The sequence below is a fragment of the Falco biarmicus genome, chromosome 7, assembly GCF_023638135.1.
Source record: "Falco biarmicus isolate bFalBia1 chromosome 7, bFalBia1.pri, whole genome shotgun sequence".
Taxonomy (NCBI): Eukaryota; Metazoa; Chordata; class Aves; order Falconiformes; family Falconidae; genus Falco; species Falco biarmicus.
The window spans coordinates 24,150,514-24,171,714 of record NC_079294.1 but is presented as its reverse complement, the minus strand read 5'-3'; the positions used below and the strand labels follow the sequence as shown (position 1 = coordinate 24,171,714).

Below are 21,201 nucleotides of genomic sequence, written 5' to 3'. Positions count from 1 at the left end.
AGGGAGAAAATGTAAGTATCTATAGTGAAAAACAAGGGAAAGAATTTGAAAAACAGAGGATGTTAGTTAAATTCTTACAAACAGTTAAGAAAACATGGCCTTGGGAGAAGGAATAGACATCATAAAGATGTCAAGCTGGGACACAACAAGATAAGCTTAAGGAGAACCAAATGTTTAATGAGACTAAACAGAAAATTATTTGAACTATGTGTGAACGATCTTAATTAGCACACTAGAATATCCATCAGAAGAGGATAAATAAGGAAATAGGAAATGGACCATTTTAGGGCAAATTCTGTGCCTTTACCAGCTAGCCATTTTAATGAATTTAGAACCCTCGAGCAAAGAAAGTTTCTTACTAAAAAAGACCCCTCCCCACAAAACATATGCAGTGAAAAAAAAGAACGTTTAAATAGAGACGAGGTTCATAAGAAACGATGAGAATTAAGTGTGACTAAATGTAATTGTAAACAATTGTTCAAAGTTTTACTATGTATTAAGAGGGGTGCTAGCTTTGCGGATTACGACTAGCACCCATCTCTGCACAGACATGCAATAAACAATAAACCTCCACTCTGTGAGAGTGAGATAAAAAATAATAACGGGCCATAAAATGAGAAAATATCAAATGAATTGAGTTTAATAGTCTGTGAACAAAGTTCAACTGAGCCAGTCAAAATCTGAGATGTATTTGAATCAGAAACATCTCACTGTGGAAATCTTGAGTGTCCCTTTGCAGTCATCAGCAATACCTCTCCAATCAGGCTGCAAAGCTCTGAGATTGGCACTCTCATTAAAAACTGTGAAAGATGGTGTCAAGGGCTAATCCAGTAATAACTTCTTCCTGCTACTCAGTCAATCTTACTTAAAAGCAGGTCTTTGTTCATAAACTGAGCACCAAGGCTCAGGCACTTCTGTGCAAGACAAAGTACACAGCAGGGACTGACACTGCCTTGTGAATTCACAAGTGCAGAAGCATGTCTATAAGAAATGAAAAGAGAAGTCTTCCACATCCTTGAGAATTGCACATTTTCTTTAAATATGTTCATGGAGTGGCAAAGAAAGGAGAGGAATTATTTTTTTTTTCTGGCTCATTTCTTAGGGCTATACCTATCATGTTGTTTACACAGCCTTTGAGATCCGTTCTGCACAGTACAGTAACTGCTACTCCTTATTTAAACAGTTATTGATATTTACAAGGTTACCAAGAATTTCCTGTCTGGATGATCGCACAGTCTGTATGCTGCTTGATCAATGCAAAAGCCACATTGCAGGAAATCAGACTGTTGCTTTGGACAAACTGATAAGCTATTGCACAAACTCCTTTGTTTGGCTTCACACACAGTGGATGATTGTGTTTCTGAAAGGATCTGCTTGCAACAGAACGACCACAGCATATATGCATTTTCCCCATTGGTAGAGGCAAACTCCATCATTATGTCATTTTGAAAGAAAAGTGGAAAAAGAAAAACAGAAGAAAGGTAAGCAGAGAAGAAAACAGAAAGAAACAAGTGGGAGAGAGAGAATTTAGTTTAAGGACAGCGAGGCGAGTGCAGTTGAGCAGAGGAAGAAGGGATCATCTAGGGCTAAGGGTCTCCCACATGGGAGCCCGCAGACGAAGCTCCAGTCATGTTTGTCAGACACCATCTTGTGTAATGGAAGGTACGTCGCCTGGTACAATTGCTGCTCTGAAATGGCTAGCCAGGACACTACTCCAGGTTGGCTCTCTGCCAGCTTCATTAGCACTGCATCTTGGCATGGCCCATATTATGTTGGGGAGATAAAATGGGACACTCCCTCTGAGTCACTTGTATTCACACCATGCAACAGCATTACCTTACATCAGCTGCTTCTCCCTAGGCATGCTGTGCAGCACCACTAACATGGCATGTGCACAAGAGCAGCACAGTGAAGCTGATGAGGCACTCTAACTGCACAGCAATGGAGCAAACACATGCTTTCACTTGAAGCAAGAACACAAAAGAAAAGAAGAAAACTGAACCAAAGGGATCCTGCAAGCTTCTGCCTCTGTTGCCTCATTTAGAGAGCTGGGCAGAGACAGACCTAATGAAGTTCAACAAAGGCAAGCGTGAGGTCCTGCACCTGGGGAGGAACAACCCCCCACACCAGCACAGGCTGGGGCCTGACCTCCTGGCAGGCAGCTCTGCCGAGAAGGACTGGGAGTTCTGGTGGGCAGCAAGTTGCCCATGAGCCAGCAGTGAGCCCTTGGGGCCAAGAAGGCCCATGGGACCCTGGGGTGCATTAGGAGCAGTGTGGCTGGAAGGTTGATGGAGGTGATCCTCCCCCTCTACTCTGCCCTGGTGAGGCCACATCTGGAGTGCTGTGTCCAGTTGTGGGCTCCCCAGTTCAACAGAGACAGGGAACCACCGGAGGGGGTCCGGCAGAGGGCTGCAAAGATGCTGAGGGGACTGGAGCATCTCCCTTGTGAGGAAAGGCTGAGAGAGCTGGGCCTGTGTAACCTGGAGAAGAGAAGACTGAGAGGGGATCTTATCGATGTCTACAAATATCTTAATGGCGAGCGTCAAGAGGATGGGGCCAGGCTCTTTTCAGTAGTGCCCAGGGACACTGAAACACAGAAAGTTCTTTCTGAATACGAGGAAGACCTTTTTTACTTTGAGGATGACAGATCAGTGGAACAGGCTGCCCAGAGAGGCTGTGGAGTCTCCTTCTCTGAAGACATTCAAAACCCGCCTGGATGTGACTCTCTGCAACCTGCTCTAGGAGAACCTGCTTTAGGAGGGGGTTGGACTAGATGATCTCCAGAGGTCCCTTCCAAGCCTGACCATTCTGTTGTTCTGTGATTCTATCACTCCTCCCTCCTCCATCCCTCTGCCACCCCAAATGACAGGTCTGGTTGACAAATTCTTGAAGACGGGAAAATTTTAGTACAAAGGCCACCTAAAATACATTAATAATGAGGTATTTTCAGTATTAGAAATAGTATGTCTCAGGAGAATTGAGGTGACCTACGTGCCTAAATTTTTAATTCTTGCTGGTTATGCAGGCATCCTCAAGAGACTACTAATTAACATGGGCCTCTGTGGCACAAAAATATATTTTGATTTAGGCTGACCAAAGCTCTTCCTAATTTATACTAAAAAGAAGTATCATTTTATGTTAGATGTACTCATTTCAGTCTCCATTCTATCCACCGCTGGTGTCTCTGATCTGGTGCTTCTAATAATGCCAAGCATCATATCCATGAACATTCAAATCACTTTACAGCCATTTTAGACCTAAAGGCAGCTGCATCTGGGCTAAAATCCAGCAGGTTTTGTGGATCTCAGAGGCACTGTGCTCAGCCAGAGAAGTTGTCTGACACGAGATGAGTGCTGTCCTTTCTCTAACACATGCAGTGTGGTTTGCTGCATGACTTTAAGCCAGTCGTTTTTCTGCATCCTGGTCTTTGCCAGATGTAAATGGTGAGAATGTCACTCCATGGGCTTTGAGAACTCTGAACAAAATGCGACAGCCCTTCTTACATGCTAAGGTCTTGAAAGCAACAGTGAGAGTCTCCTTAGTTCAAGTGCTTAAACAAAAGATTTGCTTAAGGTGGTCCAAGACTCATGCTCACATGAATCAATACTTTTTAGAGAAAGGAAAAAACAACATGGGATAAAGGTAAACTTTCCACACTTGAGAATGTTTCTCCCTTGATTCCTGGGCTTTGTTATACCATATAGTATCACTGTCATCAAAAGGGGTGTGTATAAGAACTTGAAAAACTAAACGAACCTGTCTGTAAGGTGTTCCATGGATCACAGTCCTGCAGGCGGCTTTATTTCCAAAGTGTCAGGCTGTGCTGCTGTTAAAGCCTCCTGCTCCCCCTTGCTTCCAAGATCTGCTTCTGGACTTAACTGCCGCATCAGGCATAGTTACCTACCTACAAGTAAGCTCCATTTCTTTATTGAAGTAATTGTTTTTAAAAGAGCTATAGACTGTCAAAGTGGTTTTGCTGTGATGGTTTTATCAGGCATCAAACTGATGTACTGCCTGCCATTCTCATTTGTGCATCACGAGTTTTCTCAATGATAAACAATTGACCTGATTTAATGAATGAATAGTGGAGACAAGGATGAGCCTCAACAAATACTTTAAAAAAAAATAACAATCTAGGCCTGTCTACCTAAATCAAGAGATCGTTTGTAATGTGACAGCTAATTAATAGCTTCTTTGAACCCAGTACCAATTGGAGTAAAACCAAGAGCTGTAAAGCACTCCTGTTGTTTAGAAAAACCTGCCTGCCTCTTCCCCTTTCTATGTCCCCAAAGTGTATTTAAGCAGATATATGTGTGTACATAAGCAGCACCAGCTAACTGAAATACTATTCGATGTGACCCAAACCAATATCCTGTTTCAATAAAATATTTGAAAAGAGATTATCCTTGCCAATGATATGAATAATTAACATTATTTTCTGGAACACCTATAGCTCTACATGGGAGCAGCAGTAGGGATAAAACAGGATTTTTACTTCCCAAATGGCTTTTGCTGCCTGTCTCAATGTGGTCAAGCCTGTTGGTAGGATTTGAAGCCGGCAGCTTTGCCTCACGCCTGTGAGCCCACGTCTAGTCCTCAGCAGGGGCTGAGGCTGCCATTCCACATCACTAAGTTAGTTTCCCAGCTTGGAGAAATAAGTTTCCCTCACAATAAACTACAAAACCAAGCATGAGCCTAGTTCTGAATTTTTTCATACCCAATGGTTTTGGTTTGGCTTTATTTCACACGCCTCTTTGCTTGTAACAGTTCATTCATCTGCCCAGGTATCATTTCACCTTGAGCAAATCTACTTTCCACATTTGAAAAAACATTATGAAATTCACAAGCAAGGTGCTAAATCTGCTAATCTGCCATTACCATTTGGATAGCAGCGGTGCAAATATTAATATAACAGCTTCTTACCTTTCTAGCTAAATCTTACCCTGATGGAGGAAGGATTATAATCTTGCATAACATTGTTTTATCTAAGCCGTGAGTATTTCCATTTTTTTTCTTTTTTCACTAAAAGCACTAGCCTAAAAATGTCAACAGAGAAACTGTAAAGAAAATGTGAACTCACCTTCCTCTCACCCTTTTTAATTTCCATTTCTAGTAAGAAGTAACTCTTAAACTTGTGAAACTCTCAGATAGAAATTATTTCTGCTGACAGCCAGTACAAATAAACTGTGAAATTCTATCCTTGATGAATTTGATGGGAAAATTCTGTCTTGAGTAGGACTGGGATTTCATTCTAGGCATTTATCTGTGGGAAATCTTACATATGGGGAGGCAGATATAGAGAGTGGGGGAGACACTCTGAACAGATTATCTTTGCAATCATTCTTAAAACATGTCTCTCCAATGATATGCAGAGATATTCTGTTCTCTCCAGAATGGCAATTTCGCTTTCAGTTTATTTCTGACCACTGAGTCAGTACCAGGGTATACTCACAACATGCAGCTCGTAGCCCTGTGGGGGTGACTGTTACAGGAACAGGAGTATGCTGGCTGCAGAGGGTACAGGTGGGAAGATCGTGGTCACAACACATGTCCTGAAGGTCTCCACCTTTTTCAGAATTGTTAACTGGCATCATTTACTGCACAGATGTAGGTACCTCTCTGGCAATGTCCTGTCACTACAGATCTGGGTTGTCAACGACTCAGTTCAACCTGTACTTCGGTGACTTTCTATCCAGCTCCTCTGCATGTCTCTGTCCTGCCACCCCTTGGTGATTAATGAGCAGTGAAATTCTGTTGAAGAATTCCCATTGATTTCAAGAGGGCCAAAATAATTTTTCCTTTGGGTAAACAATTATTTTCTTTTACCTAGATGGTAAACATGAGTAGGTCTCTACTTTGTTGTTTTTCAAAGACACTTGGGTCAACACACTTGCATTGTAGTAAGAAGTGGTTGATCTCTTTCTACCTGGCCCTGTGAACTTCAGAATTCTGTACATAGTAAGCCAATATCATCTTATTAAAGTAGGAATTAAGCATTAAAGCAATTGCACAAAAAACTAAATAAGTGCATTTTGTACTTATTTTGATTTGGATTACATTATGCAATAACTCAGAACTGATAAAAATGTCACTGTTTTGACTTTCTACATGGATATGACACTGGGAACCTTTCTCTCTGTGGGGCACTCAGAAATAAAAAAATCAGACTGGAACCATCACAATCTTAAATTCTGGTAATCCTCTTATATTTCAGACAGGACCACTGGATTCGCATGGATCACTTTGTATGAATTCTGTAAAATTCTGTATTGCTCACTGAATATACGGTATACATCCAAAAGCACAATTACACATATATATGTGATGTTCGTGAACTATTACCTTGCCCTACATATGAATTTCAGCATATCAAAGGATTTCAGGAGCCTTCCAAATGTTTCCATGCTCCATATCTCACCAATTCTTTATTTAGACTGAGATCAGAGTTTTCTTTCAGTTCTGCAACCTATCCATGAAAACTTCTGAATCCTTCACATCTCCTCAATATACACAGCTTTATGGAAAAATTTTGACTACACGTTGATCTTTAAGATCATATTACCCTTCTAACCATCTCAGATGTCTTTTGCTAAAAATAGTTATGAAAGGCAGAAGCAGCTTACGTCTGAAGAAAAGAGCCAAAACTAGTTCGAGCAGTTTTGTGCAATGTCTGAAAGTCAAGAGCCACAATCAGGTCCATTTGTGCGTTCACAGCAGTTAGTCCATGGAACATTTCCAGTCTATCTCGAACAGGAAAGCAGACATGAAATAGAACATAAAGAACCATAATTCCTTCCTTCAAGTCTTTTAAGCCATCACCATTTCTACTAAATCTCATACGGCAGGTGTAGGGACTCAGGCATTATGAGTCTTAGTCATAAAGAACAGATGAATCCATGCATGCATATGTATATGATACATGTATAAATGAAAGGGAAGGGCAAAAATTATCTTCTTCTGTACCTACTACTTTAGTTCATATTTTCCTTGGCCACTCGTTTGTTTCAGTGAAAGAAACATTAGTTCTCTGCTATTTTATTCTTCAGTCATCTCAGTTTTGGTGCAAGAACCTTCTTCCCTGAAGGTACAACCAATTTTCTGCATAATATCTCAACTTCTAATCTCTTTTGAAAACACATTTTTTTCTCAGACTTTGTTAATCTTCCCACACTCTGGACTGGCTGACATCTGTGGCAGTGTCCTACAAAGTCAGTATCCTTATGGCCCGAATGATGTTTTCTCATACATTTCTATGGGGACTTGCAAAAGATTTTTAACCAATGATGTCATTAAACCACAATCTCATGCACATGTTTCTAATTATTTTATGGCTTATACCTCATTCATTTTTACATACATAAATTGCATTCTCAAATTCCTATGAACGTATCATTACAAACATTTTTACTGTAAATCTACCTATTCTATATTCATCACCCACATTGTTTCTGAATTTCTTGATTCCTTCACTGTAGTTTCAGAAGACCATCATTAGCTTCTGCTGAGGTTTAGGCAATGGTGGGCAATGGTCCCTCATAGATCTGTACATACACAGTAAGGGAATAATGCCTGAAGTGTTATGACTTTGGTCCTTAGTACTATCATTTGATCTTCAACTGATGTGTTAATATTTTAAGATGATGCTAGAGTCAGTAACTGAGAGCATGTCTCTGTCAAACAAAATGGTTTGTGAGCCCCTGATGTCTTTGACAGGGTTATTTGGGACAACCAAATATTACTATACTGCCTGTGATCATCAAAAAGGTATGTAGATAGACACCAATAGAAAAAAAAGTACAATGTTCAAAACTCAGGAGTGATCTGAATTTAATTCATTCAAGACTATTCATGCAACAAACAGGCTATGGATTCCGAAACTGCTCCTAAGCCTTCTATTATATGCATTCTATTTCCTCGTCTTACTGACCTTTTCAGGCATATCACCAGCCATGCAACATAAAAGTGCACAGGAAGAGTAGTAAGAAGTAACAGCTTTAGTTCTGTTATGCCTTGTGTTGATCTGATGCTTTCCCCTTCATCTGAAAAAATGCTACAGCTAATGCAAGCAGAAACTTCCAAAGGACAGCATGGTTCATTAAGAGGGGCAGGACAACTATGACCTCAGATTCTTGATTACTTTTGTTCACCCCATCTGATTGAAATGCAGCATTTATCACTGAAAATATTCCCAAATACAGCACTTCAGCTACGTAACAGAAGTGTAAATTTGGGAGATTTACAGTTGCTCAAATGCTTTGCAACTTTGTAATGCCTAGCAGTGACCATATAAATGAAACTAGAGCTGCAGAAAGCCACCAGAGAACGGTACAGCTGTAGAAATGCATCCATAACAACACAACAGTTCTCCACTTGGCAGAATTTGCCAACATCAAGCACGCAATCCTCTAACTGTGCATATGGAAATGCTACGCTTTACCGGGCCACACATCCCATGTGGAGATCCCAACTCTGAAGGAATTCCAGATGTCCTGGTTTCAGGCCAGGTTGCTGTTCAGAAGCTTAAGTATTACTTGTTAGAAATCTTCCCCCTTCTAAACAGTCCTAATATTCTTCTCTGCATTCAGGCTGAATGATTCAACAGGCTCTGAAAGGAAAATTAGCACAAGCCACTCATAGAATCATTTAGGTTGGAAAAGACCTTTGCTATCATCAAGTCCAACCATTAATCCAGGACTGTCAAGTCCATCACTAAATCATGTTGCCAAGCACTGCATTTACACATTTTTTAAACACTTCCAGGGATGGTGATTCCACCACCTCCCTGAGCAGCCTGTTTCAATGCTTGACTAACATTTCAGGGAAGAAATGTTTTCCTAATATCCAATCTAAACCTCCCCTGGTGTAACTTAAGGCTGTTTCCTCTTGTCCTGTCACTAGTTATCTGGGAGAAGAGACCTGCCCCCATCTGCCTACGGCCCACTGTCAGGGAGCTGCAGAGAGTGATAAGGTCCCCCTTGAGTCTTCTCTTCTCCAGACTAACAACCCCAGTTCCCTCAGCTGCTCCTCACAAGGCTTGTGCTCCAGACCCTTCACCAGCTCCGTTGCCCTTCTCTGGACACACTCCAGCACCTCAATGTCCCTCTTGCAGTGAGGGGCCCAAAACTCAACACAGTGTTTGAGGTGCAGCCCCACCAGTGCCCAGCACAGGGGGACAATCACTCCCTAGTCCTGCTGGCCACACTGCTTTGGACACAAGCCAGGATGCTGTTGGGTTCTTGGCCACCTGGGCACACTGCTGGCCCACGTTCAGCCGGCCGTCAGCCAGCACCCCCAGGCCCTTTTCCCCCAGGCACTTTCCAGCCGCTCTGCCCCCAGCCCGTAGCGCTGTGTGGGGCTGCTGTGACCCACGTGCGGGACCCGGCACTGAGCCTTGTTGAACCTGGTACAACCGGCCTCGGCCCATGGGTCCAGCCTGCCCGGATGCCCCTGCAGAGCCTGCCTGCCCTCCAGCAGCTCAACACTCCCCCCAGCTCGGTGTCGCCTGCAAACTGGCTGAGGGTGCACTCGATCCCCTCGTCCAGATCGTTGATAAAGATACTAAACAGAGCTGGCCCCAGCACTGAGCCCTGGGGAACACCACTTGTGACCGGGCACCAGCTGGGTGTAACTCCATCCACCACCACTCCTTGGGCCCGGCCGTCCAGCAGCTTTTAACCCAGCGCAGAGTGCACCCGCCCAAGCCGTGAGCAGCCAGTGTCTCCAGGGAAAGCTGTGGGAGATGGTGACAAATGCTTTACTAAGGTCCAGGTAGACAACATCTATCATGTTTAAGCAAAATATGGGTTTCTGCAACATTTTTTCTCTTCCAAAGCTATTTTTGTCCTTTTACATGCAAACACTGTTGATCTTACAGAAAAGACCATTCCTGCCAAGGCACAGTTTGAATAATAAGAAATAGAAACTTCTACATGGCTTCTGATGGTACTAACCCATGATCACTGACGATGTACTGTTTTGTTTCTGTATAGCCAAGTTTGACATACAAAGCAGAATACAAATCTCTTCTTTCAACTAAATGGCTGTATTTAAAGCTCTGCAGGAACTGAATTTTTATTGCTAAAAAACTCATATTGTTTCCATATTAGTTTTCATTCCAACTTAGAACACAATTCTAAATTCCATGTGAAATCACACAAGTATTCTGTTTTAGAATTTAAATACGCATTTTTAAATATCTGATGTGATTCAATTTAAACTTAATCTTGGATCAGTCAGATAATTCTTCTTTTGCCTTAATTTTTGTTATAGATTTTCCGGTTATTAAATTTTCTTCCACTTTTTTAAACAAACAAAAAAAACAACCCACAAGCACAAAACCCACAACAGTGAAATTGAAATAATCCCAAAAGAATTTCTGATATCAGCAGATCAGCATTTGCCAAAGCAGCCTGTTTGAGGCATTTTGACAATTTCTAGCTTTACTGCAGTCTGTTACTTATTAACAGTATAAAGTCTGTAACCCCACACCTGTGCAGCCCTGAATTCATCCAGGTGACCCGTGGTTCAGCATCTATACCCCAGCAACTTTGTTATCGAACCCCAGTTGTAACTAAGTGCAAAGCCCCCTCAGTTCTTAAGATTCACATCTCTGGGCCACAATCAGGTCATACTGCCTCTTGCAAAGCAAAGCCAAGCTGAGGAAATAATTAGCCTTTTCTGACCAGGGTAGTAGCTCGACAATGTTTTCTATTGGAGGACTAAACATGGTCCTCCACATGTTTTCTATTGCTCAATTTTTGATTATTTTAGGTATTCCAGGAGTCCTTCACAATTACAGTAATTTCTCTCCTGAATCAAATTTAAACCAGTCAGTGAGTTGTCTTACCATCCTTTCCACAGTAGCCGAGGAGTACATTTAATATTTCTAGCACACACAAATAAAACCACTACTGCAGTGCCACTAGCATTGCACAAGCAACCCTTGAACAGAAAAGTACTTTGCTCTGAAGCCAGAGAATAATGTAAATCAACATAGTAACATTCAACCTACACCTTCTCCTGGTGACAGTAATAGGCTCAAGGGTTGTGATGGCTATAGCTTTTGAAAAACCAGTTTTGTACTTCCTAGAAACAAAGTAGAAGCTCAAGGTTCAACAAATGAAAAAGGGGTGGCAAGCCTGCCTAGAAAGAAACAGATTAAGACCACTGATTTACAGGCTATCACTGGGCTCAGCTCTTGTGCTAGAAAGAGCACTAGTATTTTTATGTATAAGGCCAAAGTAATTTTCTACAATATTTTTTCAAAAAATGTGCAATTGTTCCAGCAAATCCAATCAGACTTCAGCCTGGAACAGTGCACCATGCCTATGTTCCTATGGGGTTTCCCTTTACAGTTCCCACATTGCTCATTTTAATGTTTTTATTTTCTGGCAATCAGAATATATCAGGATTTATATTTGGGGGCATCTTTTTTTTTTTTTTACATACAAAGTGGAGGAAGTTACAATCTGTGACACAAAAAATATTGTGTCAGTTTAATTTCTTCTCTTTGTTTTCCAGCAGTGGGTGAAAAAGGAAAAGCAGTACAGAAAATACACAAAAATTCTAGCTCCAAAAATTAAAACATTATGCCTAAATGAAATATATCTTTTCCAGCTGACAAAAATGTGGGCCTAATTATACAAGAATGATCTGCCTCCCCTATATTAAACCTGGGCTACAAATAAACAGATCCTCCAGTTTTGGTATGGCTGATAGCAGTATTCCCCCACTGTAAGCACACATACCGTATTAGCTTGCCTGCACATGCCATGCAGAAATCAGTGCATCCCAGGAAATTCTGGACAGCTGCCTTTTATTTGGCCTGCATTCCTGAACCTACTTGATACTTACTGCCTTCCATAGCTTTGCTTGTCACCACTGATAAAAACCACGTCCCCCGCAAGGCAGGAGACTTATTTCAGCAGTGTCACCTTAGCTAGGGGACATGAATCAAGTCTACTGATTGAAACAACCTGTGCAGTCTGGGAAGATAATGTCAACAAATGCCATTCCCTGAGGGCTGGACACTACCCAGCACAAAAGGGTTTAAACACCCAGGCTCAAGGGGAAGTACAATAAGGTCATCTATGTAGTTGAACAAGCAGTGGAAATCACCTTAAAATGGTGGAAAGGGCAAGGTCTGAATACTGTGCTTTCTTCTCTGCTCTCAGCTACCCACCATCATCCTTCCAGCTGTCGTCCTCCTCCGCCGCCTTCAGGCTGTAGTTTTAGGCACAATTCTGGCATGTTCCTGCCACTGGGGTATCTACCTGCCCCCACCTTATCTTACTGCATAGCTTTTACCCTTATATTTTTGTATGGTGATACGAAATTCTACCTGCCCCTTTCTTTTTCTCTAAAAGAAAACCTGAATCTTCCATAGAGCCTTTGTCTTTGGCAGATCTTTTCTTCCACAGTGGCATAATACCTTGGGCACGTCCATCATTTAGAAGATGGGAAAGCTCCCTAAATGCTTAACTCTGATATGAGAAATAAAAATTGTGAACACACACAAAGGCGAAATTTTGGTGTCAGCACCTTTTAGATGCTCACCATACACAACAGTGCTTCAGGGGGACCTGAAATACTCTAAAAAAAACCCTAAACCCACAAAAAAATTAGCCTTTTCAAAGCCAAAGCAAACAAGGAAGCTGGACCAGATGAGTGCTGTTCCATGAAAGAAACATGCTGTACCATTTATATGACACTACAAATAATTGTCAGCAAAGCTGATATTTATCACAATCAAGTCAAAGTTTCAAGGCCAATGGCCAAAATATTTCAAGATTGTTCACTGTACTTATGAAATGGTGTAATAAATAGTACTGCTTTTCTTTCATGTTGCCTTAAGATAGAAAAAAAAATAAAGAGCAATCCAACAGTCTTGTAGATAGAAAAACAAAGCTATGACCTTTGCACTCGGCTATGTATTGCACACAGATACATGAAAGGGTCTGGGCTGGCTTGCTGCAGTAACACAGGGCTAAATCACACCCAGCCCCACAGGGAGGCCCCTCTGCCAGTCTAGCTGAGGATGGTGATGCTCCAGTTTTCCAAAGGGTGGCTGAAGGCTGTTGGCAGAGGATTAAAAAATAAGAAAAAGCCTGGTTCACAAAGGGATCGGTTCAGCTTTCTGCTTTTCTTGAGCAGCCTCTGAAGTTGGGATTCCTGTAGAGCTCAAGCCTAATTTTAAAGATTTTTTTTTTCCTGGCAGAAGCCTTGTGAGCCTGGTGCTCCCAGCACTCCCATTCTTCCTGAAGGAAGCCTTCAGACTCTGAAATAGCCAGGTGCGTGCAGTCTGCAGGGCTCAGAAAGCCGATCCAATGTCAAACTCATCTGATTTTCCTTTTAAATAAGGAAGTAAATAAAATCTGAGATTGAAATATCCTCAAGCTATGGGTCCCAAAAGTCAGACCCAGTACTTCTGCCCACCTCTTCACTTTGCTAGGATCTCACAGTAACATCTCAGAGTTTAAAACACAGTATTCAGTATGACATTAATTCTGTATGTGCATACATATGAAGATATTTATAGCATGGGAAAGATTCATGAAAGCAACCACAAATTCCTCTGTAAACTTTTATGACTTATAATTAGAAGTATTAACTACTTTACACGAAGCCATGTAGGATGCAAGGTCCACATTTCAGTGATCCTGTCACAAATTTTGAACCCTTTGGGTTAATTTTACTACGGAAACTCATGCAGCCTATTTGCGTCATTTTGCACCCTGAACTGGCTGTCTAGACAAATAACAGACACAATTCACTTGGCTTGCAGTGTTAGCATAACCCATTTTGAATAACAATTTTATATAAGCAATGCCTAAAATCAAATATTCAGGATTCATTTGAAAATGAAATAATAGATAATGGATGACTGGACTAAGAAACTGTGAAATATAAGTGCAAGATGTTGTAAAACGTGAAAATAAACTAAACCTTTTATGATTTCTTTACACTACTCTCATTCATATGTTTGATTGCCTTTCTGTCGCTATTTACTGTTCTGTAACTGTGCCACTCCAGTGATATGCTAAGTATTACAGATAACATATTCCAGTTTAAAATCTTTAAAGCTCCTAAAGCAATAATGTGTCAAGGCTGGGATACCTATAACTGCCTAAGAATCGCACCTGAGAGAAATTACTAGTTAACCTTAAAAAGTTTAACATAATACAAGTAACTTGAGTAATGAATGAAATAATGATTCCAAGATGTAGACTTGAATTCTATTTTCCCTAAGCGTTATCTGAACGGATACAGAAAGGACGTATCCTTGCCATTACTTAGAATTCTTCCAATCACCCAGAAAAGCCATCTGCATATGCACAGACATCCAACAGAAGACTGCAAGATTAGACCTTCCCATGCATGTAGCTGTCTGGGACAGAGAAAGAAAAAGCAGAGCTTTTTGAAGAGTGCACCCATCAATACAAACCCAATCAGCTTCAGTAATAGAAGCCTGTGTTTGATTCTAAAGAAAAAGTGTGTGATTCACAAATTATGCTTGTTAGCTGCAGCAAACAGGTTTATCATAGCAGGACTACATTTCATATCAGTAATAGTTAAAATATGCTATTGTAGGGAAAAAAATGTTTATTGCAAATACAGATATATATTTCTACAGATTCTGCTGGTAACTGCATTGCTGAGAAGAGAAGCCTGTTAAAAAATTGGGCATTTAACTGGCAAAGTAGTTTTAGGTTACAATAGCCTGGCAGGTTTACTTGGAAGCTCTTTCACTCTTCCTTTTATCTGTTAAATGCTTCTCCAGTGGTAAGTGTGTCAACAGTAACATATTTTTCAGTTTCTGATCTAAAAAACCCACTATATTCTCTACAACAACATTAACAAGATTATTTTAGATGAAAGAACTTGCTGGAATTGTAAAGAAAATAATAATAAATAGATGGTATTTACCCATCCGCCACAGAGTGTAGCTCGGTGTCTTTGAATGAGAGTACTTTCACATCTAAGACCCGAAGTTATTTCAGTCTAGGAATGCATCACTCCTTTTTATTGCAGAGTTCTCACAAATTCTGTACTCTAATCTTTTTTAATTGCTTTGAATTGCCATTTTAAGAGGGGCATTTTCTTTCTTTTTTTTTTCACACGTAAGCACTTTCTCTTGAAATGTCTCACACAATTAGTATGAATATTTGAAATACAAAAGGCTGTGACAACAGGAGACAGAAAAATGCAAAAGGCAGGGCTTGATGTGTTCTAGAGGAATAAGGAAGGAAGACTGCAGTTGTCACCGAAGGAGGAAGAGGGATTAGTTTTGTTTGAAATACACTTATTAAAATGAAGCACACTATGACTTTTACATTGCCATGTTCCTCTTCCTTATCAAATATGTTGGCAGATTCTTATTCTTTTTGGACATCCATCCACCCAGAATACCGGAGTAAGCACAACATCTGTGAATGGTTGAAGTTTTGCTGTGAGCAGTGCAAACTAGATGCCAACTGCATTTCCTTTCCCCACTTTAATATCAAGAGCTTACAGCTGTGCAACATGACTCAGGAAGAGCTCCTAGATGCTGCAGGCATTTAAGGCAGATACTAGTATTTCATCTCACAGAACATCAGGATGCACAGTTAGTGTTCCAGATATCAAACACAAAATAAAAGGCATTGCATTTTTGTGTGTTTCATGATAACAGAAAATATGGGATACACACCTCAAGTACTGAAGAAAGGCAAACCATAGAGGCCATTTAGATATGAGGAGTACACAGAAATATGTCAGGCAGAAGAAAAGCCCAATGCAACTTTGGACCTCACAATTACACGCAGACCAGGCTCGTCTCTGTAAGCCAGTCAGATCTCCAAAGAGACCCCAGCACTGGTCTGTCCTTGGTCTTTCTACTGAAACTAGTCAGCCAGCATAAAATCTGAAGGAGGTTTACATCCTGGATACAGAAAGACATATAAATATTGTAATTCTTGTAATTCAAAATAGTGAAGGTTGCTCTGCTTCTTAAAAAGTAGGCAAATTTTTTTTTGATGGGGTTATTATCAGTGCAGTATGCACTGATAATCCACCTCATTAGTAGCATTTTTCATGATGCTCTTCAATGGAAACACTTGTAATTTACTATTTTCACCTTGTCTTGGAAGATTTGTTACTGCTTACATTAATCTAGGTTCAAAAACTAAGTTATTGACAGGTTTTTTTAAGTGAAATAGAAGTTAAATCTGTGTTGCAGATACCCTTTCTCTATATTCACTAGTTCCCAAAGATTAAATAGCGTCTATACCAAGATAGGGTAATTCTACCGGTGTCCTTTGTTATGGTATGAACAAAAGAGTTTCCACTAAGCAGGGAAATTCAGAAGTTAATTTCCCATGCCCTAGCAATGAGAAACTGAGGAGCATTTTAGTTGCTTGAAGCCCTCAATAGCTTAACCCTTCCCTGGCTTAGAGGAGTATTTCACCAAACTGGAGCCATAGGGCTGCTGGAAAACGATGAAGGGCTTAGGCATGCAAGTCCTGAGGGTCCCATGGGAGTGACACTGCCAGTGGCTCCTGATGGTGAGCAGCTGCTGTGTCACAACATGTTAAGAATTTAACCGTCCCTTACTGGTCCATTACCTACCTCTCAGCTGCCCAGTGGGCAGAGCGGCCAGTGACACACAGGGACCAGAAAGGGAGAAGGCAGCATTGCAGGGTGATCTAGGTACATGGCAAACATGATGGGGCAGGCTGAAGCTGAAAGGAACAGGAGCACTGAGAGACTGGGAAGACCAGCGACAAGGCAGTGCATAAGAAAATATGTATATGCCTTTTCAAATTGTTATAGGGTTGTGCAGTGATTGAGACTGTTGTCAATAGATGTGTAAGACTGGTAGAGATCAGCAAGACTTAGAGGCTGCCAGAAGAACAAAACAACTCTGTTTTAGGATGGCACAGCTCTCCTGTGGGACTGACAACCATCTCTGTCTTCCACGCAGTGTTCATGTATCATGTCAGACAGGCCATTCAGAAGAAAATTATCGAATGCAGAAGACAAAGATATTATTAAGGGAATTAAAGAATACAGAGATGGGAAGAAAAGTTTATTAAGAAAATTAACTTTTTCTAGTCAGTTCACAGACTGAACACTTGACAGTAACTGAAATACAACAGATCATGCATATTCACCTATAACGAATTGCACAAGGCCTGTGAGGAAAGGCAGTATATGGTCCAAAACTGTAAGAGTTTGCCACAACATACTTAAGTGATGGACCAAACTATGGCCACACAAGCAGACTTAATTCTAGCTTTTTCCAATTTTGCATGCTGGACTTACAACATGAATTAAGTTCCTTGAATGCAGATTTGTATGTGCGATGCATTTATTTATGAGTTGTAAATGTAATGACTCCTTTAAATGGTGACACTGTCCTACTAATACAGACAAGGTCCAGCCCTGTGAAAATCTGAGTTCAAACAGAGATTATTTTTAGTTAAGAGGAGGAGGGAGGGAAAACGGCAGGAGTAGTTTTAAAGGGACAAGGGGCTGAATGAGAAAGGACTAATACAAGCGTAAAGAAATGGTGAGAAGCTATGATACAAATGGCAGCAGAAACCAAGTGCAAAGGGACCAGAGAGAAAGGAAACAGTACACATGAAATCATTTTTGCAGCAGATAAATTGAAAAATCAATTCATACTTGTACAGTCTGCATTTTCTACAATGCCTATGCTGAGCTATATTCACTAGCAATGATGCAAAAGGCCAGGACTTGGCTCTCAATTTCAGTTCAGAAATTATGAAGAAAAGTACTGAACACTGAGTTATCTTTTTCCCTTTTAGGCATTTCCTTTTTTACTCAAGCAGAAGAAACTAAGCCAGCCAACAAGAACTGTAAGTAAACTTGTTTGTACATAATGAGCTCCATTCAATAGGAAACATACTTTTCAAAGATTAGCAGTATAGAGCAGTTCAAGCCATTTGTAAAAATGAAAAAAATCCAGGCAATTTTTGTCTAATGCTTTTCCTGAAATACCTGGAGTATGCAGAGAAGTAAAGATTAGCAGAGATCCCAACATTTCTGAATTGGTATTTTGAAGGGAAGCAGGATCCCAGGAGCCTTTGTATATTCACTGAGGCTGCAAGCCAGCCACTGAGCAGAACAAAGCTGTTCTTTTGGCCACAGATTTCAAAAGGGCAGAAGTACAGGTTCATTTCCACGAGAATACTTTAAATTTTTGCAGGAGGTGGTGGTGGACTAACATGCAGTCAGCAATACAGATCCTATTCATCCTAAACACAGCTGAGCTTGCTATTTATCCACTGAGGAGGCAAATGGGTAAATCTAGCAAAATATCAGGTGTCTGACTGCCTAAGCCCAAACAGAATATTCTGTAATCACTCAGATTTGGCTATCAACCAGCTCTAATAATCTAGTAACTCTCAATGAGCTCTGGGGTATTAGCACTTCTGGCTAGATTTACCTGCATTCCACATTAGGATTTAGGCAATGTGAGCTACTCCTTTTGTCAAACCCTTCAGCCAATAAAAGAATACTGAACAAATTCATTGACATGAAAGACACCAGTGAAAATAAAGTCATAAAAATATATATTCCAGAATACTGTTTTACCAATTCTAGCTCATGCTCTATTGGGCCAGCAGTAGACTCCGAATATGCCATGAAACCTTCATAACTGAAAGCATAAGGCCTTGGTGATCATTGATGATCAGTGGAACAGAAGCTATCAATGACATAAACGTTGCAAGACAGTAAAATTCACTAGTTTCTGGAGTAAAAAACAGATTCTAGCATCATAGGTGTTTTGCATCACCCTGATTTATTTTTTTCTGAAGCAAGTAATCTGAAGCCAGTTACAGCAAGGCAATGCACTAAAATTCTGGACGTTAAACTGAGATAAGTAGAATTGATTTGTGAGCTTAACAACCCATTAACAAGATGCATTGTAAATACAGTTATGCCTTAGTACTTTGGCATGAGTAAGAAAACATGCTCTAAATAGCTGTTTTCTTCCTGTTCAAGATCTGTAGAATTTTCATTTGTGGAAATTTGTAAGAACTCTGCTCCTTTCTCTTGAAGAAAACAGTGGCATCCTGGAATGGGAAAACAGGGGACAAGGCATTTTTGGGGGCTGTTAAATCAGAAGCTCTAGCAAAGATGTGGGGACAGAGGAAGAAAAATGACAGAATGAAATATGAAAAATTGAGCAGTGCTCTCTGGTGAGGTAACAGAAAGCAGGACACCTCATTTCAGCTGACTTCTACTTCAGCATCCATTTTTCATAACTATCCTGAAAACTCGGGGCGGGGGCTGTGGTGGTGGTGGTGTTAGGGTGACTGGTTATTTTCTTCATCTTTTTTCCTATAGTCGTGAGATAGCACCCAGTCTCCGCTTCTAAACAATAGCATGGGACTAAATGTAAAGTGGTACAGTTATAACTCTACTGATGACAACAAAGCTGTCTCACTACCTCAGCTGAGAATTTTAGACTGTGTTTGCCAAATGACACACACACACAAAATGGCCCTTGTAGCAGTAACACTGCTGATCTCTTCTGAACTGTGGTAATCTTAAGGAAAAAATACAACCAACCAAAGACCCCATTTATTTATAATTCTTTTATCTCTCAAACAGTGGAAGGCATACTCCAAAGCACCTGGGAGAGTTTAAATTGCTCTTGTGACTTTAAAGAGCTTTAACAGAAAAAGAGGAGCTCTCTGACTTTAAAGGACACTGACTTCTGCACTGCTGCTGCTGCCATGAAGTCCACCTGAAGGACCCCTCCTACTGTGACTGGTACTACTACTTTCTACAAGGTTTCTTTTTTTTTTTTTTTTCCCCACCCTGCAGTTACAATTATAAAACTGACATTTTTGAAAGAGTGGACAGAAGGCTGGTGTACAAGTTTGGAAAGAATGCCCACAGATGGCAGAAAACCAAGATAATGAACCGCCCCATGCTTCCTTCTCAGCACAAAACATGCCACAGCCTGAATTATCCAGGTGCAATGAACATTTGAGGGAACATTTTCTGCTCCCTCTCTCCCCTCTGCCAGTCTGGATAAATTCATTGTAGTCTGCTTCAAGAGACAGACTAGAGTAACAAAAACAGCACTTGAATTTTGGAGTCATCTTCCCCTTTGTGCTTTCTGCCAAGCACTATCTCCTAGTACACTTTTAGGAATATCCTTACTGCTGCTCAAGATACTAGGATAATTTTAATACTTAAAAATTCCCTGCATCTCTGTCTCAACCAGTTTGTCCACTGAGAATGATTAATTTCCTGCCCGTTTCACTACCATTAAAAAGAGATTGTTTAGGGACATTTCCCAGTTAGGTGCCCATACTTCAGAAGAACACGGAAGAGTTTTTTTCATTTCATAAGGAAATCACTTTTCTCATCCATCGTACCCTAAGCCACTGAATTTCTCAGATATGCTAGAAATCAGTATGTTGTCCAAAATGAATAGTTCGGCCCTGTCTATTTGTCTGCATTTAATATGTCCCATCAATATAGTTAACAAAGAAATAAAGCTCTATTCTGAATTATTTATCAAGCAGCTACCTCCTTTGCCTACTAACTCCATCCATGCAAATATATTAATCCATATATACTTGGTGTATTTGGATTTTTGAACCTAAAAAGAGTTCACTGTACTGTTCCTTCTGTAATATTGCTGAGTTACAATTCATCACACAATATAAATTCTGGTATTTAGCAGAATGAATATAACTTTTATTATAAAGAATTTTGAGGGAAAACAGTCACTTCTGTGAAATCCAAGTTCACTTTATACAAATTCTCATCCATGAAAGTTTGAATTTTCTTTCTATTAACCTTCACAAAGGTGTACTCAAGTCACTTTTGCATTTAGAAGAAGCCATTCTTGAAAGATTACAAGCATTTGCTGAAGTTACTACTTTTGAATTGCAAATGGCTATTTGTGGAGAGGTTTCTATAGAGCATTTGTCCACATCTTTACAAACATAGGTTTAATTCTTCAAGCAGCCTATACATACAGTTGTACCTATACCAATAAAAATGAATGTGCACTAACTGCTCTCAGCTGCTCCATACATCAACTTACAGTAGATCGGTTAGAATGAAAGGTGGTATATGAAAGTTCAGTTGTGGTCTTTGAAAGTATCATAGCTGTTTGGTAGTTCTTACGGGCATTGTTTTTTCCTCGTAATGAATGTAAGCAACAATTATAAA

At 40.4% G+C, this 21,201-nt stretch overlaps 1 protein-coding gene across 1 annotated transcript; it reads left to right on the top strand.

The window, feature by feature from the left end:
* The first annotated feature begins 7,637 nt into the window (after window positions 1-7,637).
* On the top strand, window positions 7,638-20,058 carry ELF5 (E74 like ETS transcription factor 5). The gene is given in 7 exon segments (XM_056345946.1): window positions 7,638-7,764; window positions 15,371-15,604; window positions 17,808-17,858; window positions 18,507-18,562; window positions 19,017-19,112; window positions 19,114-19,205; window positions 19,837-20,058. Coding segments are annotated over 7 exon segments (825 nt in total). The 3' UTR covers window positions 20,006-20,058.
* The last annotated feature ends 1,143 nt before the right edge of the window (window positions 20,059-21,201 follow it).